Source organism: Rhinichthys klamathensis, unplaced genomic scaffold, assembly GCF_029890125.1.
Source record: "Rhinichthys klamathensis goyatoka isolate OS25496 unplaced genomic scaffold, OSU_Roscu_1.1 h1tg000121l_1, whole genome shotgun sequence".
In the NCBI taxonomy this organism is placed as follows: Eukaryota; Metazoa; Chordata; class Actinopteri; order Cypriniformes; family Leuciscidae; genus Rhinichthys; species Rhinichthys klamathensis.
The window spans coordinates 3933912-3959862 of NW_026606658.1; the positions used below are offsets into that span (position 1 = coordinate 3933912).

A 25951-nucleotide genomic window follows, 5' to 3' on the forward strand; every position below is an offset into this window, starting at 1 on the left:
GAAACAATTGCTTCACAAAATGATTCACTGTTTTGAAGCACTCAAAACGAAAACTCAGTCCAAAAATGCATGAAAAACATTGAAAAGTGTATCGAAAAGTTGAATCTATTTCATGCAATTGAAAAATATATAAAACATAGGTATAATATTTGTTATTTGATTAAATTGTTCTTGGTTTGTTTGTTTTATGGAGAGCTTGGTTAATCAGGCCAATAGGCGACTGTTAACCACAAGATCAGGTAAAAAAAACAACAACATATATAGTAGATACTGGTTCATGGGTTTACAGAGATCGCCCCTAGCGGCGAACTATTGAAATTTCGAAACATTTTGAAACGATGTCATGAAGCCTCGTTTACTGAAATCACGTGACTTTGGTAGTTTGATACGCGCTCAGAATTAATGGTTTGAAAATAAGATTTACAAAGGTTTCGAAATGCCCATCTCTAGTTGTATCTGCCTTGCCCTGTGTCTGTATTTACTCTGTTTCTACCTGAATTGAATTTTTGTTATTTTGTTAATAAACTTTGATTTGCACTTGGATCCTACTCGCCTCCTTTCTGAAGCACCCTGTATTACATTGGGAGAAAATAACTTGCTATTATAACAAATTAAAAAATATATTATTTAATTAATTTATTAAATGTATTAAATAAATTCCTTTCCTCTTGCAACAATACAAGAAGGTATGTTTGCCCACCATGCATTATTACATTATACATTATTAGTGGATACATTTTTTTAAAAAATCTTTTGCGCATGAAGATACCTTACTATATCTACTTTGGGGTGCAAAAATACACTTGTGAATGTTTTGTTGAAATTTTACAATTTTTAAAAATTTTCTTCTGATAATATCGTTATCCATGAAAAAATAGAACATTTGAAAAATGCAACACAAAAAGTATCTTTTTGAAGACCATAAAAAGGCAGAAAAAAATTGTGACTGAAAAAAGCTTATGAATTACTGTTCAGTTTAGTAAAGAATAACTTTGTTGCTCTTGTTCACAGAACCAGCACATGCAGTATGGTTGTGAGGGAGATGGTGTAGTCGACTGGACGCCAGTCTTGGAGGAGCAAGAAACATCTCCCCACTGCAGTCGCCGAGGGATCTCTGCCCAATCTGATTACTGCATTTGTCAACCTGCCACCCTGTTCTGCAAGTAAACAAAGCCAACACCAGATAAGACCCTGCCGACTCCTTCAACGCTGCTCGAGACAATTCCACTCGAATGTAAATGTACCCATCCCCCCACAAGCTAATGCACACAGGAAACACATTGGAAAATAGCCAGGATGCTTCCAATTCTGTTTATCTGATGGACAGAAGACAAAGGTCTACATTACAATCAAGCTCTAATGCATTGCATTACACATGCCACATCCTCAGAAGACTTCTGGTCATGTCCTATAGTGTCTGCCCTGAAAAGCTGCAACCACAGCTCAGTGTTTCTGAATTTTCCTATTATAAGACTGTCCCAGCTATTTATTTTTCACTTTGTTTTATTGCTGGTTCCTAAAGGAGTGATTGCTGACTAAAGTTCCTGAAGCCTGGACTTGGGTTTATACCAATATGTCTTGTAATACTCTTCGGTGACTTAACAGTCTGACATTCCTTATCATTCAAGAACTGATGGTGGTAAAAAACAAACAATCTCCTCACATATTTACAACATCATAGAAATTATTTCCTAATCTGAAAATAGTCTCATGTATCAGGATTCAAACAAAGGCTGTGTCACATTTGCTTAGAAATCCGCTTCATAATGTCAATATCATTTTACAGTGTTCATTTAATGCTCATAATTAATGGAAATAGAGATGTTCAGTTTGTAGTTTGTTGTCCCGGAAAAGAATGATCATTTTTAATGAGTAAAATAAGGTCTGTATTACCATTATTTGAAGAGTTTTTACATGTTTTCTTTTTACTACATTCATTATTATTATTATATAAATTGCATGATACCACCTAGGCAATTTTTTATGCACAATAGTTTGAAAATCCACATTCAAGGTATGACTCAATCATTTTCTGGAACACAACGAAAAAGTCTTTTCAAGTAATGTTGACCACATTTTACTCATCCAAAACCACTATTTTAAAAACCCATTAGAAATTCCTGAGGGAAAAACTATTGCAAATGATCCTTTTGGTTCGGCCTACAAATTGATATCATAACTGAGGGGCTCTATTGCAATAAAGAATAATTTGCAGTCTGTAAACATCATGACATAATTAGTGCCTCCTCAAAGTCATCATGAAAATTATGTTGTGAACAAAACCACACGTTTCAGGCTGCAAACAGACACACGACTGAATTGCACCTTATTAGAAATGTATTGTCTTATAACAGAGGATTGAAGATGTAATACTTTATTATTGATTTGCATTATTCAATAACTGTGTATTTAGAGTGGATGTGAGCTCATAAATCAAGCTTTTACTCGACTTTCATTTACACTGTGGTCCAAACCAGGCCATGTCATCAAGGCAGCAATGTTAAAACACATATTCCTCATAAATGATTAATACCATGATTCTGAATGAGGTCCAAGCTAGTATTAGGACACAACATTATTTTAACCATTTTTTTGAAAGACAAATGGAACAACAGGGATCTAGTGAGGCCCATTGTGAATACGTCTGAAGACTCATTTTATTTGCATTTGATTGTGTTTACAGTAATCAGACTTTCATGAATTCTCTCTCATGTACCTTGAAAAGCCCAAGAGTGAACAGAGCATGAATCTTTGGAAGAGGAATCATTATGCTCAGACTGAATATGCTGCACATGTGTGACTAAAATAATAATCTTGTATGTTGTAAGTAGTTATAGTAAACATTTAAGATATAAATATGATGTTAAGATATGTGATGGGAAGCCCCATTAAAATGCTGTTTTAACATAATCTTGTATTGAGTAATGACTTAGAATTTTCAAAGTCTAAATGAGGAAATAATTACTTTGCTGAAATTAGAAAGAACTCTGGGGGAGTCATAAAATGGAATGAAGATACAGGTCCATCAAAAAAGAATGGAATAAAAACTATATAACACGAAAGATTTGTAGTTGTTAATTGTATACAATAATAATGATGTTTCACCCCCCCAAAAAATAAAAATCCTTGATGTCTTTTTTTTCAGATTCCAAAGAAGACCAAAACCAGCTGATTCATGCTAGCCCCTTTCAGAGGAGACAGGTACTCCATATTAGATTTTATTCTTATCTCAAACAACATCCGTGCTGATGAAGACGCATAAACATAAAGCAAAGCTTCCCCCTGAAAGCATGCATGTCATCTCACGCCTCACCGTAAGTGCCCGAGGAACTCACACCTCATGTATTAAAACACCTCCAGTTTCACACTTGTAGCGATTGGGCCTGTTACCAATGCAATGTTTTGACGTGGAGGGACGAGTCATTGAACCATGCAACTGTTGAGTACAAAGCTGGAGGTTCCCAAGGGAGCTTTGCCCCACTTTTCTTGTCAAAAGATAATAGCTAACTGAGCAGAAGAGGGGACATCGAACAGATTAGTTTTGGAGCATCCTCTCTGAACAATCCTATACCCACAAGATGGTGCCCAAACTGCTATTAACAGAGACATTTGAATGTTCCCTGCTTATATTAGGTGTCTTTAACGACTATGTACAGTACATGTATTCAAATTGCAGTGTTTGACTATAGAGTGAGGCATTTATTTTAGATAGTAAAACAATGGGGGAAAGAGAGGGGTGGTGGATGGCTACATAATAGCAAACCGCTTGCAAGGTCTGCATGCAATATTAATAGACCATTTTTATTTGGAGTCATGCGGTGACCCTACCCATGATGCTAACCTTAACCTTTGTAGCAACAAATGTGAATATAGTTGTGCAGAACAACGTGTTCACAATGAGTGTATTATATCAAATGCTGTAAAAGAATATTTCAGGTTTAATGTAAAAGCTTGTGTATTATTTGATATGTAATGCTGTATATAATCATTTTTACAGTTGTTTTATGATTTTAGTGTTTATGGCTTTGTATTGTCACTGCCTTTTTCACAGTGAAATCATGTTGACATGCATATTATTTTCGTCTTATCATTTACAGATTGGCCTTATTCACTTCCATCTTGCAAATGCACCCAGATTTCTGTTTTTATTTATTTTATTTTATATTTTTTATTTTGTTTTGTGTTGTATTTTATTTTATTGTATTGTAGTTTTGTTGAAAAGGAGAGACTTTGTGTGGTATTAATGCCACAAATGCTGTTGAATGAGCTTAAAGGGGTGTCTAATGCTATTTCGTGCATTCTGACTTATTTACACCATTAAAGAGTTGGATTCTCATGCTAAACAGTTAGCCTGGTTGACACCAGACCCTTCTCAGTTGTAACTGAGAGTGGCTCTGGGAAAGGTTCATTCACAGCCCATTTCCAAAGGGGCGTCACCAACGGACGTCGCTCAAATGCCTCTGGGCGCAATTGGATAGACCTAAAACCGATCAGAGCTATCGTCATCGTGTAAAGCCCGCCTGAACGTTTGTGATTGGTGCCTCGATTTGGAAAAATTGGAAATGGGCTTGAATGGGCTCTTGGCCAGACTGACTAGCAAAGCAAATCTCAAATTTGCAGGAAGTTCGTCTGGGTTTTCCCAGGCTAAACATGGCCATTTCTGTGCCAAAAACACTCCTTTAGGGTTTGTATAAGCCTGCGTTCCACTCCACTTTTAGACACACTCTTGAACTTCCCTAAGCACTTCCCATTCCCTGACGCCATTTTGGACAAGGGAAGTTTAAATGGACAGACCCTCGTCCCCTCGATTTTGACCGAGGGAGCGAATCTCCGATGTACACTTCAAGCTGCTCTATATCCCACAATTCAACTTGATTGTGATGTCACAGCAGATCACGCTCAACTGTAGTGTATTATTTTGAGAATTAATCGCATAATAGTGCATAATACATCATGTTGAGATTTAATCACATAATACGTGTAGCTTACGTGTACGTGTAACCTTATGTTCACAGTCAAAGTTTATACTATTGAATTTTTTTTTCATTTTTATAATTTTATTTTTTTCTCCAACAGCTCATATATACGATTTTATATATTCTCCAACAACTTATATGCATATACATTGGTGGATAAACAAATTAATAAGTAAAAGAGGGGTTTAAATAATAAATCAGCTCCATAGTGAATTCTAAGTGTTCAAGGGCTTAGTGGTTCCATTTAAACCTTATTATGCGAAAGTTCCGCCAGTAGTGGGCACTCGTGCAACGTAAGCAATGACACACATCCGAGTCCACGAGACGGAGGGAAGTTAGCAAGTGAAGGGCATACAAATTTGGAGTGGAACAAGCAGCCTAAATTTGGGAAAGTTTTTTTCGAGTATGGCCCTTTATGACGTAATAAAGGACGGAATTCCTTGTATGGGCACTTCTACCGGAAGAGCGCGTGCACACATCAGCCCGAGCAAGAGCACGCCCATCAACGTGGTTCTTTCGTTCGTTGCTCGAGAAAAAATGGACAATTTGCTTTTAGACCTCGAAATCATGTCACCAAAGTGTGTTTTTGGTTGTGAGGGTGAGATAACCGTATTCAGCTTCCCAAAGAACCCAGTGTTAAGGGAACAGTGGATGCAATTTGTTCCGGGGCAGCAACGGAGTTGTTCAAGTAACGTTACGTGTGTTTGTTTGTTCCCGGGTTTCGGTGACGAATGTTTTATAAGCAAGGCCCAGTTCGACGCTGGATTTGCAGATCGTTTGAAACTGAATATGGAGCAGTCCCAGGCCAGCTATAAAAGATCCCGGTCATGAGTCGGAACCGCAGGGGGTAAGTAAAACTGCATTAACGTTAAATGTCTGTGTTTTGTTGTCAATAGGCCCGCAAGTGCATAATGTAAACGACACGAATTTATAATGAATCAAAAGTTTTCCAGGGATATTGCGATGATGTATTGTGTGTTTAAATCCATTTGTTTAGGTGACCACCATACTGTAATCCATTTGTTTATTCTAAAACCACATCGTGCTACTTTAGCTCCGCCCACGGCACGCCTCCAGGTGCTCGACTGTTTTCAGATAAAGTATTTTATAAATCTGATCAAAATAAAGACTCTTCGGAGATATGAAGGATGCAATACTACTCTATAGGTACTCTAAACTAAAGGTACTCAATATTAACATGAGATTGACAGATACGGTGTGTGTTATGTACCCTTAGTTTAACTTAATCTTTTCATCCCTATTGTAATGTAAATCCGAGTAAAACGGCTATTGAACAAGAACAAATTTAGGAGGGGACTTGGCTTTGTCCATTGGGAATTGATGGAATCGTTGGATTGTTGTCTTTTGCTGCTGCTGTGATCTCATATGAGTGACAGGTTGTCCCGCCCTTGCGCTGGCATACACGTCATACATCAAAGGAAAGATCTCGCTGCAGGAGGGAAGGGAAGATTTTGATTAAAGATTACAATTGCATATGAATAAATATATAAAAGATGTGCACTGATAAATAATTTATAATAAATACAACAGTAGCTTTTTCCATAAAAAAATAATAGGCTAGTTAATTTTGATTTCATGGTGACTTTATTATAAACCCATGACTATTTGTCTTCCCTTTAATCATTAGGGAATTTTTAAATAGTTTATTTTTGTATATGCAGCTAGTGGTTGCAGCTTTTTTTAACATCGTGACTCCAAAAGCTCCAAAATCGCTCAGTCCGGAGTTTCTCTCATTAGTGTGTGTAGGGAGTTGGAAAAGATAAAAACCTGGAGTGGAGCTGGAGCCGTGTGATGATAACGCTAGAAATCTGTCTCTGCTCCACTCACACACTGCTCCAGACCGTCTTTCAGTCTGTGCGTTGCTTGGCGACACACGCAGCTTGACATTTCTTTTGGAACTAATGACATTAGTGAAGAAGAAATTATACAAACTAAAAAGACTATTTTGCCTGAATCATAAGTTACTGGAAATTAATTGACTATGGTATTACAGTAGCAATGAATATCAGCACGGTTGTGACCTGTGGGCTAGTGCCTACGGACAAATCAGTCATTCTGATATTATTCTTACATTTATTATTAAATGACTTAATGTATAAATGCACCGTGATAGTTTACATTACAGTATTACACGGTAATAACTTTACCATGTTACACGTGTATATGGTGCAAGTATAATTAGGCCTAAATGTTTAGTTAAATAGCATTAACTTACTTTTATCAAAACAGATTTACAAAATAAATTGCAAATAAGCTGCATGAAGTACCTACGATATAACCGATCAACATGCACACTGTACTGTAAAGTGTGACTGAATGCTCTTATTTGTGGCGATCACGGATAAAGCTGTTCCCTCATCTGTATGTGGAGTTGCTAATAACGGTGAGCGCTGTCCAAGGTGCTGCAGCGCGCTCCCGCCCCGCCCGCGCGCCTCCATCACACACTAACCGGGAGACACGTGACGCGATGTGCTGACAGTCCCTGGCAAAGCTCGCCTGAGAAACACATCGCACCTTGTCTTGCACACAGAACAGGGAGCGATATCTTCTATTTTATATACACCGAGGAAATAACAGTTATATTGTAAAAATTCTTAAGCTTGAACCGTTTTGTACTTAATCTTAATTGGTTGTTGGCTCCATTTTTATTTTATTTTTGAAAAATCTATTGGGACTTTGGAGATCCGCATACGCAATTGTATCGCTCCCATTTCTTCTGCTCATTCGACACCGATGCAGTGATTTTTTTTTTTTTTTTTAATCGATGTGGAGGAAATCAGCCAGGTTCGTCGGTGAGGTTGATCTGTCAAGGGGCGCACAATGGTCCATTTCTCAAGGTAAAATAATTAAGAATTGTGTAAGTGTAATTTGAAGGCGTATTTGAGGTGATGTGCCGATTTCCGAGCGAGTTATGGTTGCGCTCAATGCAGTCACGCGCAGGTGAGATGCTGCAGCTGGGCTTTATTTCTGTTTAATTATGCTCTACAGCCGATTCATTCGTGTTTACTGCTGGCCTTTGCTTCGTCTTAAGCGATATTTGATGACTCCCTATATTTCCTGTCCTCGGCATCTGAAAGTGAACGTGGTAGAGGCGTGTTAAAGGTGTCTCTCTCGCTCAGTTTAAGCAGATGGTGGTTGATTATTGGCTATGTTTTGCGCATCTGAGTCATCGCCAACATTAATCAAGGGAAAGGAAAAAGGACAACACATTGTGACTGTTATGGAGTCTAGATTTAAAAGCGCAGATGTATTGTAGGATCCCGTTGTTGCGAGACTGTAAATCTGATGCGCGAGGCTATTAGGAGGATTGTGTTTTGTTCCAGACCCCATCTACAGTACTCATTACCGTAATCGTTACGCGGCGAATACGGTAAATAAGACTGCCTTCTACATTAATCGCTTATGATATGTTGTGTAAGATCCATCTGTGAAAGGGGTCGGCTGTTATCTTGCTAAGTAGCCCCGTGTAAACCTGACAGTAAACACATAAGAATTCAAGCATGAAATGATTGGTTGAGATCAGTTGACAGACAGCCCAGAGGCCAGACAATTGCAGTGTCATTAATGCTTAAGAGGCGCGCGATAAGCCCCCGCCCTGGGCTCATTTTGGGATGCAGGACTTGAACTGAACGAGGTTCACTGAATCAAACGAGATTTTGCCCATTACACAGTTTCGATGCTGCCGCCCGCTTGGAGCTTTCGTCAGTCTGCACAGGTCCTCCTGCTGAAATACCTGTAAAATATCATTGCATATACGTCTGACTCTTCTACACACAGTTCGCTGTAAAAACTGTCCGTAATTGTAATGGAAAAGAATGCAAAATACCACAGTACAACTTGGTTACCTTACCATAAGATAACATGTTTTATATTTTAAAATACAATACAATACTAAAGTAATGTAAAACATTTATATGTAAAAAAAGTATACATTAAATAATTTGAGTCAATTTACAGTATAATCAATATGTATAATTTTCAGTAAAATACTTTTTATAACGATGAAATATGAATTGCCTTATTCATAGCTAGTTTCTGTAGATTTCATGTTATCAGGTGTGCACATTGGAAGGGTTTATGATGTATGTCATTAATTAGTCATTATTTACGGCATTATTTTAGTGGTGTGTTATCCTAATTGTGTATCCTAATTGTGGGAACACTGTGTTCTATCTTTATATTAGTATTGCCACAATTGCTGAAGAGACCAATTTTGATGATTTTTAAGGCATCATGTTGTCTTTCATTGTTCTACCCGTGTTATTACAGAAACAAACAGATTTTAAAATAGGTTGGTATATTACGTTATGTATTAAAAAAATATAGAAATGGTTTGGAGGAGTAAAATATATAATGGCCAGAATGCTTCCTGTTATGCTTGTAACATCACTGTATTTTTACAGTATTTACTGTACATTTAATAAAAATACAGTACCTACCCAGTTTTGCAGCAGCAGTAGTAACATTTCATGGTATTAAAGAGTGAACCTAATGAGAGAGAATCTCTTGAAAATGAAAATAAAATGGAAATAAAAATAATTTGTGTATAATTTTTATCCAATTTTATTTTAGTTTTCAAGCTTTTTTTCTCTGCTTTATTCCTACATGCATCTAAAAAAATTATGATTTTTTTTTACCACCTTTGATCATTTAAGCAGAGTATTTGGTACTGTTTTAAAATAAGTATTTATATAGACAAAAACATCAGTGCACCACATGATGAAATGCTTTGGAGTTTTCTGGCTCATAAGACATACATTGTAATCATTGAGAATTATAGTGAGAAAAGAAAAAAAGCAAACAGAAAGTACTGTTGTAATTGAAGATTAATGCAATCAATATCAGCGTGAAATTAGTGGTTTCAATATCAATATCACTATGAAATTGTGGTTTTGTGTATGAATGATTGTATTGTGTGTATGCTATCTATCTTTTTAAAAGAGCCCATCTTTTCTTTGATTTCTTATGAAGAAATTAAGATATTCTTTTCTATTCTTTTCAGATTATGGATCAATATGTCAAAACGGATGTGAATTGAAGGTTTGTGAGCACTGAGGGCCCTATTCGGGCCTGCAAGTTAACACTGCAAAGTGTACTTTTTGTCCACTTGTGATTAGTGCTGACTTAAAGCGTACATGATGACTTTTAACTAGACTTAAATGACCCTGACATTAATGACCCTTAACACCCCTAATGAACTCTCTGCTGTACAGCACTACACATGGCTACGATTTATATAGATACTCTGATGACTTGGCCCCACTGTAGCACACCTGGATCCCACTGAAGGTTTTTTTTAAGCAAAGCAGTAGCCTTATTTTTTATTTATTTTTTTAGAAGACCACTATTCGGGCTTAGCGACTCCCTTTATTCAGATTTGTATCTAGAAATTGAAAAGAGTGGGCCGTAATACAGGCCTTCTCCCTCTCTCAATGAACAATGAATAAATTACCCCAAATGCATAGCAGTCCTGTATGCCATTGGGAGCTCTGTTACACTTTAGGAGCACATCACTAAGAGAGCTGAATCATTTTAGTTTTGATTAGTTCTATTGTTAGTTCTAACTTCCTTTACCATTCACAATGAGCTTCTCAATGCGGAACGGCGCACATCTAATCTGGATAGGCTTACTGGTTTGTTGCCTTGTCGACATGGGGGCCAGCATGGAGTTCACCGGCGCAGAAGGCCAATGGGCCAGGTTTCCTATGTGGAACGCCTGCTGCGAGAGCGAAATGAGTTTCAACATGAAGACCAAAAGCGCTCATGGACTTTTAGTGTACTTCGACGACGAGGGATTCTGTGACTTCTTGGAACTGCTCATCCACAACGGTAGACTCAGTTTGCGGTTCTCCATCTTCTGCGCCGAGCCGGCGACGGTGCTCTCTGACACCGCCGTCAACGACAGCCGCTGGCACGCCGTGACCTTGCGCAGGAATTTCAAAAACACTACGTTAGTTGTGGACGAAGAGATCAAGTGGGTGGAGGTTAAGTCGAAAAGGAGGGACATGACGGTCTTCAGCCATTTATTCTTAGGAGGAATACCTCCCGAACTGCGATCTGTAGCACTACGCCTCACGTCTTCAGCCATCAAAGATCAGGTTCCCTACAAAGGATGGATAACCAATCTGAGGGTGAACAGTTCCGAGCCGTTGCTTATCGGTAGCGAGGGAGTCAACAGCGACATTTGCGAAGCCGACCACATTTGCCTGAACGGAGGAGTCTGCAGCATCGTCAACGACGAGCCGATTTGCGACTGCTCCGAAACGGGATTCCAGGGAAAAGACTGCAGTGAAGGTAAGAGGCCTGGATTCGTCGTCTCCGTTGTTGAGGTGTTGAAATGTCTTTTGAAACACAGCCCTTCCACTTCTTTTTTCGTTTCAACATTGCACTAGTTCCTCAAAGGCAGTGCATGCTACATCATGTCTGTTCCTGGCCTCCACTACAGGCCTAGTACATTACATGATTAGATTACCACTGATTTCAGTCTGAGAAAGCCATTGTTCTGAAGCAGGCGATCATTTAAATAGGCTTTAGTGCCATCTGTGTCAATTCCAGAAAGCCTGTGTTTTTTGATAACATGACGTCAGCAGAGGCTCCTCACTCCTTTTTTTTTATGATAAATTATCATAATATACTCTTGACACTACACTGGCATTACAATTAAGTATGAAAATGAGTTGAATACATGCACACAAGCCCATGATTGAAGTATGATGATTTGAATATTATTCTCCCTCTGAATTGAAGGGTTTGGATGCTCTAATTACGTAATTAGCCAGATGTTTCATAGAGTCACTGAAATGACTTAGGCAAAGTTGCAATTTCAATATCACAGGAAAAAAAAATGACATACTCAATGTAGCATTCAGCAACCGTCACATAGAATTTATTAATCCAGCTTTACCAGTAAACCTCCACTACTGCACTTACAGAATTATTGTAATTACAGATTGATGATGTAACTAAATAGGGGAAGGCTGTTTCTGCTAATATCTTTTGAAAAAGGATGGTTGTATGCCTATCACAACAATTCAGATTTTCATGTAAAGTCTGTTCCTTTTTGAATATGTATGTTTCTGGTTGGTTTCCTAGTTTGACTTACTCCCTTGGTGTCCGATTTCACTGTTTTTATGTTCTTTCCATCTTTTTCTTCATTTTTACAACCGTCTCTGTGGACTGATCTTGATGTTGATGGATATTGTCTGGGTTAGGCCATAAGCCGAAGAGGCAACATGTTGCCAAGGAAACTACAAACCCACTGAGTAAATTTTGCCCTCCTAAAGCACAACAGTACGTTTCACTGACGAATGTTTAAACTAGAATAGCAGTCGCGTTGTGGTACGGCGTTTGCTGGGCTCTCAGCGAAATGGATAGTCTAGTGTATTTGATGAGATTACGACAAAAGGGCAGGGCCCGCAGATGCTCGGCAGCTTACTTAAAAGCAAGATGTGCCGCTCTCCAGCCCATGTGCTGGTAGAAATGCGCATCTTTGCCGGGTGAGTCAGAACAGACCTGCCCACGCAGCTTTGAGTGGTCTCCGTCATGCGCTTTGGGATGACACATGAGGATATGTGGAGAGATTGTGGAGGCCACAGGACGTGTAGCTCTGAATCATTAGCGTTATTTATTCAATATTGGAGGATCTTGAGGCTAGCGGTGTTAGGCGTTGGCGCTGCATGCTTGAACATTATCAGTTCAGTTAGATTTAGAAACATACCATGTACCGGTAAAATATATATACCGGTCCGGTATATATATTTTTTTTATGGAATCCAATGTGGCAACTGAACTACACCCTTAACTCTTTCCCTGCCATTGACGTAAATCTCCGGCTTTCCATGTTTTCACTGTTATACAGTGATTGCGCATCTTCTGAAATAATACTGAATCTCCATTCTCCAGATCAAAAGACATGTGAAGAAGCAGCAGAAACAAGCGATATCATATCTATGCAGATGCATGTAAAAAACCAGCGATCATCAACATTAAACCGCATATAAATCAAAACTGCCTTATGTTACCGAATTAAATGTTGACCCACGTGCAAGCTTTGGGGGTGTTGATGGACTCGATCTACTCTGTTTTGATCATCATTCTGAATCCGATGTGGATGTAGTCTTTAACAAAAACGTGATTTTTTTTTTTCTTAGCTTTTTGCTCAAAATGTTGCTTTTTTATGAAACTTACCCACATTCAAGTGTTGATAAAAACAGAATGCATGAAGCTAGAATAAAACGTTTTTTTGTTGTTGTTTAAAAGCAGAGGGTCTGTTCGTTCTTTTGATATATTGTATGTTCAGATATTCATACAACAAAATATTCTGGGGGCCATGAAAATTTTGTGAAAACTACCAAAAATGCTGGCGGTGGTTGGCAACTTCTTTTCAAAAACGCTGGTGGGGAAATAAGGTTAAATTTTTTTTTTTTGCAGCAATGCTATAGAAGAACCATTTTGGCTTCCCCAATTAACCATTTTTAAACCATTTTTTTAAACCATTTTTTTTTTTTAAACCATTTTTTTAGAACCATTTTTTCTTTTTGCGAAGAATATGATAATATACAACACCTTTTGTGCAATGGAAAGGTTCCATGGATTTTAAAGGTTATTCATGGAACCATAGATGCCAGTTAATAACCTTTATTTTTTTAGAGTGCATGATCCCTCCTTTTTCTGTCAGAAATGTGCAGCTATTAACACAAAATCAAACCTCCAAATGGCACCATGAAGGCTTAATTCCTCAAATGAAATAGAAATGGGGCTGGTGTATCGTTCATTAAAACAACAGCATCATTTTAAACTCCTCTTAGCCTAAATCTGTCCTTACTTAGGTTATTAATGCAAATCTGGCCCATGCAGCTCCTGCTGAGGAGAAAGCAGGCCACTTTGACTCATTCTACCTCCATTCAGTTATTTTGTGTGTTGTCAGCTTCATGACTGATGTGATCTGTCAGCTGACCACCAACTGCCATTGGCAATAAAAACCCAGACTCGTATTTTATGCGGCTAAAAAATGGATAGCTGCATATTAAATTGTTCGTTGATGAATTGCTAGCTTTTTGCTTTAGATATATGTGCTGCTTGCTTTACCCCTGTCGTCATGTGCAGTGCCTTGAGAGCGTCTATACGTGTTTGCAGATCCAAGGCAAGAAAGGGTGGTGTGTGGATTAAATATGTCCTTTCTCTCCACACGTCCACTCCGTCATTCTCTCGACAGGCAGTTGTGGTAATAACCTTCTTTAGCAAAGCAGGTGGGGCTCTCAGCGGGAAAGGCAGTCCGCACCGCAAAGAATAACAGTGCTACGGGTAATGAGATATTTTTGCCCTGCTGGGGTTAGAGAAAAGGCCTTATTTTGTGTTATTATGGTTAATGCTCTTACAAGTCTGAATTGGAAAGCCAAAAGAGTCTACTCTGTATCAGCTTGCAGCCATTGATACCTTATCTTTATGCTCTATTAACTGTATAATGTGCTCCGTCTCCCTGGTTAAAGATGGCTGTAAGGGATCTGCAATTGACGTCCGTGCGGTTTCATATGCTAGGAGACTTTGGTTGGAGAATTGGATTGTGTTGGAGGGCTTGTTTACAACAGCGATTAGATTGTTTCACCTCATCTCTTATCTTTTGTGGTGGAGCTAACGTTGTAAGGGCCGGTTCCTGGCTGTGCACTGTTTCGTTTAATGATGCAGTTATATTTTAAAGGGGTTTTTTTAACCTCTGCTATTGAATCTATGTAAATTAATGCGGGCGGCGTAGTGTACGCCTATTAACCTCTTGCTAACGAAATAAAAGGCCTGCTTTAATTGGATACATCAGCATATTAATTTTAGTGAGTCATTTAATCTTGTCACAAGGGGCCAGTTTTGAAGTTGACAAAAGGAAGATTTTAATGGATAATTCACCCAAAAATTTTTATTCTGGTATTTACTTGCCCTTATGCGCTTTAAAAGTAGTAGCCTGCAATTGTTACCTTAAAGAGCAGGGTTTTTTTTTACTTGATACATCAATTTATACCAACAAAATTGATTTATTTAGGATGCTTTAGCAATATGAAATAATATTTTTGACTTGAATAAAACCAGTTCATTTGATCATATTTGGTTAGCATTTTTTTTCCCAGCGTGTTATTCCAAACCTGTCTGACTTTCTTTCTTCCGTGAATCACAGAATAAGACATTTTTGAAGAATGTTCAAACAATTTTTGTCCATACAATAAAAACATTAAGGGTCAAAAACAATATATGCACCACGTTGATTTTCACTGTGAGGACAAAAATTTTCCACAGAACAAAACGTCATACAGGTTTGAGTAAATGTAATCCGTATATTAAAAAACCTACAAAAAAATTAAGCAAATACTTAATTTGTAGGTTAACTTAATATAATGTATAGGTCAAAAACTGGACGTGTCTTAATTTACTAAGGCACTCCAGTAAAAATGATGATCAATAAGTTATGACAACATATGTTTTTACATTGCTCATCAAAATAATTTAGGCAATTTTCAACTTTTAAAGTTAACAAGATTCAACTAATTTAGGTCAGAATAATGTAATTTAAGTTGAAATTATTTAAACATCCAAATTTATTGTACTTAAAAATTTAAGGTAGCAACTCTTTATTTATTTTTTTATTTATTTTTTACAGTATACCCCGTTGACTTTCACTGTATGGACAAAAACTTATTTTGCATTCCACAGAACAAAACAAGTCATACAGGTTTGAGTAAATGAGCAACATTTTCTTTTTTGGTAAACTGTCCATTTAAGTCAAAAGACATTTGTATAATCTGTACATTACAATAAATGTACATAAATTAAGCAAATACTAACAATGTAGGTCAAAAACCGGAAATGGATTTATTTCAGCCGCACCAGTCTAAAATCCCCTGGCTATTATAATATCTATGGGCTTTTCCCGAGTCTTGCAATCGACTTTCACCTTCCTTGATCCTGTAAATTCGCTTGATAATCTTGAATGGAGGGGGAGCCCGTGTCAAATACACTGTATATTGAGAATTCCCCTATCAGTGGCGGATGAACCCTTTCCAGATGGACTAAGCTCACTAATCTCTCTGTACTGTAGATGACTGCAATATGGAACATGCTGCACATTGCTCCCTGCGGGGGAAATGTTAAACTAGATTTGGTGAAGAGGATTAAAATCCCCATCACTGGCACAGTGACTATACATCAATGATGTAGTGCTATGTTTAGAAGCTTTTACAATTAATACTCTTGTTTTGGTTATATTTACCAGTGGTTTCTGCTCAACTATAAGCAAATTTATACCTCAATAAACTCTAGCATAGTGATTTAGGTGTTATCAAATGCAGCGGAACTTTTCCAACCCCTTCCAACTGGATGGTCATTATCTCAGTTTTTTGATGTTTTAGTCAATCGTTGTGGACAGCTACATCTTCAGTGACTTTGCCGCTGCGCTATGCGGAGCGTACGCTCGTCATATGATCCCTTTGGGCGAGTTCCACGGCAGATCAGCGCGTGTGCGTTTGAGAGTAACATGCTCTGACTTGCTGAAAACTGCTTTAAACGAGCATCTGGATCTGCAGTCCTGTTTGTAAAGGGTTGCATGAGTGCGGGCGTCACATCGCGTTTGCCCCCTGCTTGCGCCGGCCCATGCTGGAGAAGGGCAAGCATGTGTGCGTGTAGGTCATCCTCAATTTCTATCTCTTATTCGCTGCCAAATTCGGGGCAGTATGCAAGGCCAGCACTTAAAAGAAGCTGTCAGCTCGATGAAAGCCTGCATGTCGCTGGCTCTGTGTGAGCTCTGCAGTGCTAAGGAGAGGCTATATGATCCTGATCTGTCAGTCAGTGAAATGTAAATACAACCGCTGTTCGGTCAGCCGGACTCTGAGAAGACCAGGCTGTGCGTATGTGTGTGTGTGTGTGGTGTTCTTCCAAAATGGCTGCTGCATCCACACACAAATACTGTATATCTAAATTTCGGCCCTGTCCTGGAAGGTTTTGTAAGCGAGAACTTGACACCAGAGATGCTCACAAGTCTCTGAGCTAGAGTCCAAGTCAAGTCTCAAGTCTCTGAGCTAGAGTCCAAGTCAAGTCTCAAGTCTCTGAGCTAGAGTCCAAGTCAAGTCTCAAGTCTTTGAGCTAGAGTCCAAGTCAAGTCTCAAGTCTCTTGTGGTTATAAGTGTTGCATCACGTACAGCGACCCATCCAGGTTGCTTAGAACACTGCATAACTTTATATAAGGAATTCGAAGCATGTAATATGTTAGGTTACACTTTATTTCGATAGTCCACTTTAGACATTCTACTAACCATGTACATTTTCAACTACATGTCAACTAACTCTCATTAGAGTATTAGTAGACTGTCAGGTTATGATGTGGGTTCGGGTTTGGAGAACAAGTTGACTTGTAGTTGCCAAGTTACTTATAGTCAGTAGAATATCTGTTGGGGAACCAACAAAATAAGATATTATAATACATAATTAGCAGATATTAAGCCTACTAATACTCTAATGAGAGTTAGTTGACATGCAGCTGCAAAGTTACTTATAGTTAGTCGAATGTATAAAGTGGACTATCAAAATAAAGTGGTACCATATGTTATTATGACTCCTTTATCTATTAGCATACAGTATCAGCTTTGATTTTGGTATATAAGCAGTGTAAACAGGCTATTGCAACATGACAAAAACACCAAGAATGCTTTACTTTTAGGACCTAGTTAATTTCTTTATTTTGCCTTGTAGCTTGAACATACCAAGACATAAGACCAAATATAGAAAATGATATAACTCACAACACTAAAATTGACACACTCCTATTTAGTGCAAAACATCAGTGTAGCTAAATGCAAATAAACTATTGCGTCCAAATGAAATTAACACTACAGTGCACTTCCAAAACATTCAAATGCTCAAAATCTTTAGTGTAAATGTGAAGCAACTGACCAACTTATGGCATGTAACGTTAACTTGTTAAGAACAAAATGTTTAGAAATAAAAAAATCCAAAGGGTGAGATCAGACTGGTTAACCTTCTCTTCTCTTAACACACTCACTAGGTATGGGCCACAAAACATTTCTGGCTTCTTCTGGCTGCACTGCCTATGCAACTAATCATAGCTTAACGTTATACTGTAAGTCAACACATCCCAGACTCTCAAACCAGTGTAACGTTATAACCAAATGAAACTGTAACGTTACATAAACAACAATAATCCTGTAACCTGTTTGTAGACAACGGGCAGCCAGCGGCACGTAAATGATTAACATTACGTTAATCGACCACCACAAGTTTGGCAATTAAACAATCGCTCATTCATATTTCATAAGGAAGACAATCGGAGTTAACCTCCCGTAACGTTAGGTAGCTAAAGCAATAAGCAAGCTAACGGTAGATGGTCAATGCTGAGCTAAACATGTTTACTCACCTATCAGGGTGCGTTTTCAGACGCCTGATAAAATTAGATGTAGTTGAGCCAGAATCTTTTATCGTGATACTGCATAATTTGCATTGAGCGCTTCTTTTGAGCGCGTCTTGTTTGAAGTTTTTGAACCTAAAGCTAACGATGAATGGCACAGCAGCGGCCGGTGCAGTCGAACTTTTTGTTTGTTATCCTCTCATGGTCGCGCGCGCGCTGCCAGCAATAGGCCACGTAGTACGTGGTTACGTAGGCAGGTTATAGGTAACGGAGGGAGGGGGGTAACAGCGAGCTCATCAGACGTTTCCTAAAAATAAACATTGTTCACGAGTCCCGCAGCTCGAGTCCGAGTCGAGTCTGAAGTCTTTCGAGGACGAGTCTCAAGTCGAGTCTGAAGTCACTGTGTGTGGGACTTAAGTCGCACTCGAGTCCGAGTCTCAAACTCGAGTCCCCATCTCTGCTTGACACACATGTCTCTGCAGTGTGCAGGATATGTTGAAGCACAAAATCAATAGAGTGGGTCAGTTAAACTGCTGTAAAGCAAGTGTAGATGGTTAGTTAATGTTTTATGATGGTTTAAGCTAACTAAACTGTTCAGGGTTAGTTTTTTAAGCATAATTGTTTTTCCTTCCAAGCTGTCAGTGGGATGAGTTTGCACATTTGTCAAAGCAATTAGGGTTTGTCAGTCTCTTCATAAGTTGATAAGAAAGGATAGAAAATGTCCTGCCATTTATCACTGCAACACTAACAGCAAAATATTTCTTTGTCATCTTTTTCTGGCATGGCACGCTTTTCTGTTTATGATTTTTTTTTTCTCCTTTGATTTGTTTATTCATACATTCATCAGCATTTTTTTTTTTTTGTGGCAGTAGTGGTGCATGCAATTTGTGTTTGGTCGGGTGGAGGAACCGGCTGCGGTAAGTCCCTGGTCATTATTCTCCTCCTCAAGATGCAAAACACGGAGGTAGGATTGGATGCTTTAACTTTGAGATAGCCAAGTCCATTTTTAGGGAGTCTTGGGTGAGTTGATCCAGGGACTGAAAGTGTCACCAGAAGTAAAAGGTGTGTTGAATAAATGCATGAATGAAGGTAATGTACCCTTTTTGTCTAAGAACAGATAAAAGGTAATTTGCATTTTAATCAAAATTAAAAATGCCAATGTAAATTGGGTAATTACATGACAAGCATATGCATATTCAGGTATTGTACATTTCTTTATTACTGACCTGACTTGAATGATGTTGTTTTCTCTTAGTAGGTTCATGTTGCATCATCTATCTGCATTTTTATTTCCGAACACGTGCATGCTTCGCATCTAGCCCCTGTAAATTCCCCTCACAAGCACCATGAACGCCATTCAAAATGATAAATATTCCTCCTGAAGATACAAATTGTTTTGAACAGCCCTTCAGAGCCGATCAAAAAAAACAATCTTGATGTTTTAATATGCTATTTACATTTTTTCCTGAGGGAAAACAACATATTTTGCTTTGCTTTGCTTTGTATAAAACAACTTCTCTGAAGTAATATCGTAGCTATTAGGGGTCCCACCCATTTCTCTCCGTCTTTTAGTTTACTTTTAATTACGATTTGCATGTTTGCGCATGTTCATTGATATACTGTGAAGAGTCTATTTCACCATGTGTTTTATCAGCTTTTGAATGACTTAATAATGTGTTATCATCATCTCACCATGGAACAGCGCTCTTTCAGAGTACTATAGACTCAATGAGATTAGATCTTGAGGAGGCCAGAGGACACTTAAAGTCAAATAAAAACCCTCTGGTCTCTGCATTTTCCATGGTAATGAATGTTTGGCCTGGGCACAGGATGATAAGACGCATGGTAACCACGGTAATCCTCAAGGCTGGGCCACCTTCCAGTCTGCATGCTTCTTAATCAATGTCTCCTTCTCTCTCTTCACGCCTCGGCCGCCCCTCCAGAAGAGGCCTATGTAGGAGGTGGGTAGACGTTTTTTCCTATTTTCTTTTCATCCAACCCCTGTCCCTACTCATGTACTTCTCTCTGTCTTCATATTTCAACTCGTTCTTTTAGAAATATCCTCTATTTCAAATTTTATTTGAATACGGTACACAAACAGAAAGTGGAACTGGTGTACAGCACAGGTAAAAGGTATGCATCTTCATTTTGCAATATTATTATTGAGAGCACTTCCTTAATTAGAGGTTTTCTGTAAAGACATGGTTCATTTAAATCGGTGTGCTCTGCTAAGCAGAAACCAGAGGCTGGAGCAAAATGGACGCCGTACTGTTTAATTACATCTAAAGATACAGACACATGAGCTTTTGAAACCTCATATAATGAATAAAAGACACAAACTCACATACATGCATATGAAGTGTTTACTACAATGGAAAATCTGGAGAATCTGGTTGGTAAGTACTATAGACAAATGACAAAATCTGCTATTTCTTACTAACAGAGTTTATATTTGAAGAGAAAAACCTACACTCTCCATTCAGATTTATTTTTGGAGGTATATATATTTATATATTTTGGCTGTGGCTCTCAGGAACCTAAACAGACATCAAATTAAAGATGAAATGGGTAATATTGATTTATCCCAATATAAGCTGTAGATATTTTGTTTTTGTATTGGCACATTTTTGTGGCCAACCATTATTTGCAACATAACATAACTTATCATCTTCCTCCTGTGGAAGGTTGACCAGGCGGACGACAAGTTTGTTGTTTGGCGACTGAGAAGTGATTTATTTCTTTTCTAATCTAGATGTGTCTCTTTCGAGTGTGACCGATAAAGCATTGCAACCGCTGGGTTGAGGAAATGCTTTTTGAATGTTCCCTCACACCCACTCTCTCCCTCACCTTTGACCCCACCCCACCCCCACCCCGCGGGCATCCACCGTTCAGACGATGCCCGCATGTCAATGTGACCAAAAAAAAAACCTTCCCATGATCCCGTTCTCTGTGCTGACTGTGCTCTTGTCTTCCCTTAAGGTCTTGCGCACCTGATGATGGGCGACCAAGGTATGGGTTTAATTTCTTACTCACCTTTTTGCCTCCATCAGCCACTCCCTCCTCCATTTCTCTGCCTTTCTCTCTCACTGCCTTGTGCTGAATCCTCCTCATCTCCCTTCACTGCTGGTAGGGTTTTACTGGGGCTGCTTTCTTTCTGGCTTGGCGCTGAGTCAATGGATGGTTTGGTCTTTTCCATTTTTCCCCCCCCACCCTCTCCTCTGTCTCTTCTTCTCTCTCTCTCTCTCAATCTCTCTCTCTTTCTGCTTTTACTTCCCTTCAACCCATCACGCCGCTTCTTTTGCGCTTTAGTTTTTCTCTCCGTCATTCTCTCAACAGCCCCGCTATTCCATTGCCGCTTGCCAACTTCATTTTCATATAGAGGGGGAAAAAATACTTTCAACCCAGTGGATGATGTGAGTCACAGGGACTTTTCTCAGGGGTCTGTTCACTCTTTGTAAATGTGCTAGCCTGAAAATTCTCCGAAACTGGAAAGCATTAGCCATCTGTTCGATATTCATGCAGTCTCCCTCATCTCTCCCATCGTCATGTTCTGGCATGTATTGCGATAGGAAGCTTCCATCTCCTCTTTGCCTGCCCTTTCTCTTTTTGTCCGCAATGCATGGAGTCTCTTCTAAACGTAACCTTTCATTTTTCTGTCTCTGAATCTAACACACGGTCATGATTCTGACTGTTGCCTCTTTCCTCTCCTTTTGTATTTCCCTGTATCTCTCTGGACTTTCTCTTCATGGAACCATTATATCAATATCATAGGGAAAAGAAAAGGTATATAATGCTTCTTTCATACTATGTAATGATGTAGTTTAACTTAAGCTCTTCATGTATATTCCTGTATATGTGGCTTTACACATGCATCTGTTTATTCGTGTGTTTGTGGTACTGAAGTCACACTGATTTTTCTGTGTCACTCCCTACAAATATGACGAGGGGCTGGAAGGTAGGTGCGATGTCATGAAAATGCACATGTCAACAAATCTAATGTAGGGTTATGAAGGACAACAACACATTCAAATTAGTCTGCTACTAGAAAATCAGTTGCACAGTGTTGTGTAGATATGTATTAATACCTACAGGCAACTAACAGTTTGCTTTGTGTAATCTATTACAAAAAATACAATAAAGTAATAATAATATATAGTAATTGCCTCGATAGACAGGTTTATTTCCATTATTTCAGAAATATTCAAATAAAATATTGACCACAAGGAGTCGACGAGAACACATGCAGATTTGGGACACATTTGAAAGTTTTTCTAAAAGCATTCAATATGAACATGTGTTGTCAGATCATCCCAAAAAATCAGGTAAGAGCTCTTCAAGATATTAAAATTTTCATATTCTGCAGACATTGATCCCTTTTAGAACATTTCATACTGCCTGTATGCACAAATGCATATTAATTTAGTAGCACTTTACTGCTCTTTGATATTAAAATACAATTTTTGAAGAACCCGGTGAGACCCAGCTAAGGTAAGTGGACGGCACCCAACACACTCACCACTGCAAGCACTCACATCCTGCACCCGGCTCACAGACCACTGCATGCTGGTTTATCCACTGAAATGTAAAGGGCTCCACACATAGACTGATGGGGTTATGCACCTTGGTTTGAAAAATGAGGGATCCGTGATTGGTGGAGCAGGTAGGTGTGCTTTCTGTCTTTCGCTGGGATCTTGATTGTGCTCTGTAAGGCATTGACACCCAGGCCATCACACTATCCTGAATGGGCTAATGCCCACAGGAGATGTGGGGGCTTCAAGGCTTCTCTTAGCACATTTGAATACATTTTCAGAGGCATTTATATTTTCTCTCATTCCATTTTCTTATAGAAAATTGGTTTTCATCTGTCTGTAAAATTGAATGAAATGATGCGTGTGGCGGCTGACCTTGCCAGCGGGGTCACGCTGGCATTATCAAATGAATTTTGCATTGTGATATTTTTCTGTGGATATATGTTTGTGTGTGCGAGGACCACAGTTGTTACAGAGAAATTGAATGAATTGGAATGTGCATTTCTTGTTGATTTATATTCTGTTTATTGTTTGTGTAGCAGCTTCCGTTACATGCTTCAGTGATGTCCTGCAATTAAATTGAAACAATTACAACACAAATTTACCAATAATTGCAGCCAAATTAATTACAAGGCAGCACATAATATAATTAAAGATTCAGTAAACTTCTCAATCTTGGGATCTTCAGTTGAGCTGTGCCTGCATGGCTGAGAATATAAATTACCAGCATGTCTGAAATTTATTATAATTCAACGCATGTGTATACTGTATATATAATTCTCTACTCTTATTAAATCACTTTTATGTTCATGTTATATGCTGAGAAGGCAGCGAGAGAGCGCCAGAACTAAATAACAGTAAATATTTTTAGTTTTACATTTAAATTAGGCTTTGACTGAATATGATTACTGAAGTTATGATATAAGGTTTTTTTAAGCGTATTCTGTTTCTCCTGAAGGAGTGTTTAAGCTTGAGATAAAGTTCTTAAGTATAAAATAGGAAAGTATGGGATTTCACATGCTTGTCGTCTTAGCATTCGTAATAAAAGGTTGGGCTGGTTTTCACAAAAAGCCCTGCAAGATTTGGAATGTTACTAAAAACAGTCCGTGCAAAGGTCTTACAGCATCGTGTTTTCAATTATTTATTTTTTTTACAGTTATTAAACACCAAGGAAAAAAGCTTGAAAATTTCAAATGCAGATGTGGCGGACCTCGTCCTGCTCGCCACAGCAGAATAAAAAGTTGTAATGTTAAATAACTACTGTATATAAAAAGCTATTCATTTCTTTGATTAAGGTCATTAGTTACACTGTTAGTTTGTGAAATGTTTTGCCAAATAACCTAAAATGTAATTAATGGGGTAACTGCTTTTATTCAAGTTGAACATTTTTAATATTATTCTATGATAAGTTTTGTAAAATTATAATAATATTTAAATATGACTGCATCTACTAGATTGTCACACCAAAATAAAGTATTTTAAAAATGTTTTTTAAACCTCTAGTTCTCTTTGTAATTGCAATCCATATCCCTTTAATATGATACTATAGGTCATTTGCTTAGGGACATTTAAAGATCAGGGGTCTGAGCAGTGTCCTTGCTTTCGGCATGAGTGAACTCTTTGTTTATATGTGTGGTTCCCTCTGGGAATGCACAAACCCATTTTTACTTGACATTAGCCGGATCGAAGACAAGTGCAAGTATCTTATTAAAATACGTGCCGTACAGCATAGATGAAGTGTGCGTCTGTGAGATTGTGCTTGTCTCCTCTTTGCAGCCGCATTACCGTCGTTCTTATGCTAAGTTGCTTTGGGGAGGATAAAAGATGTGCTGTAATACGGGTGGTGCGCAGAAGGCCGGTGGGTCTAATTGCTGTCATTTCACTCGGAGAGAGCCTGTGAAGCTGAATCGTTGCTGCAGGCGCTGTAAAGCCCGGTTCACAGGTGGGACTACACTGACTCCAAATTAGAATTCTTTAAATCTAATTGACATGGCGGCATAAATAATGCCAAAAGTGTGGGTATTTATAGTAAATCCTCTGAATTGAAACCTCCTGCACCTGTTTAAATAAGCAATGTTGTGGTAGACGTGTAAAATTCCTGAAAAGTCTTTGGATTAGCTCTCGTTTTTGTTGCGAGTGAAATTATCCAGCCAGCTTGTTCCATTTAGCATGTTTAGCTTTTACTATAATCTAGAAAAATGCTGTGCTAGCTGCTTAAGTCGTTTCTTCTCAGCCAAGAAACGCACCTCAGATACCATCCTTCACTTGTGTCATTGTCACAGATGACCCTGAGTGTGATAGGAAGAAGAAAGCCTGCTGTGAGGTGTTGATCAATACGTATTTAAAATCCCATTACGCCTGCCGTTGCACATCGGATGCCTCGTTAATGTAATTACAAAAGTGGAACGGCCTCTTAAATTACTACAACCGTACCTTTGCTGACTTGCCACTGTCGTGTTCATTCATACACTGTGATGTATTAGGTGAAACGCAGAGAAAATAAATTGTGCGCCAGTGGAAAACACACCACTGGCTTTTCACTAACTCACTAACCCGCTAGCTAACCACAATGTCAATATTTAGAAATAAATCAATAGCGCTACCTCACAGTCACAGGCGATTAAAGATTAAAAGATGCTAATCTACTCTGAAAACAATGACCTTTCCAGACCTGTTATGTGATATTTTGTGTACAGGCTGAAAACAAAGTACAAACTGGCCATTTTTTTTCTATCTTAATTGCAGCGTAAGTCACACAAGGTCACACATTCCAGTTATAAGCACTTCCTGCAATCTAACAGCCGTTCATCCATCACAAATCCCATCACCTTATACTCTGTTCTCATTCATCGCTCTTTGACACAAAACTTCAAAGACTTTTTTATAAGGAAGAGAGGCAGTGTTTCAGGCTTGCTGCCAGTTGGAACTGATGCTATGTTGCTTGAAGTAAAAAAATAGAAAGAAAGAAAATAAATATTTTTTTTCTTTTACTTGAAGGAAGAGTATGTTGTGTTATTTATGGATTT

The 25951-nt window shown here is 38.4% G+C and overlaps 1 protein-coding gene across 1 annotated transcript in view; it reads left to right on the forward strand.

Annotated features, from left to right (window-relative positions):
- Positions 1-7463: 7463 nt before the first annotated feature.
- Positions 7464-25951, forward strand: part of nrxn1a (neurexin 1a) — a 197477-nt gene continuing 178989 nt past the window's right edge. The window contains exons 1-5 of the mRNA XM_056255588.1: positions 7464-7834; positions 10000-11291; positions 20340-20357; positions 21376-21405; positions 22168-22179. Coding sequence (XP_056111563.1) covers positions 10580-11291; positions 20340-20357; positions 21376-21405; positions 22168-22179 — 772 coding nt within the window. The 5' untranslated portion in view covers positions 7464-7834; positions 10000-10579. The remainder of the gene's footprint in view (positions 7835-9999; positions 11292-20339; positions 20358-21375; positions 21406-22167; positions 22180-25951) is intronic.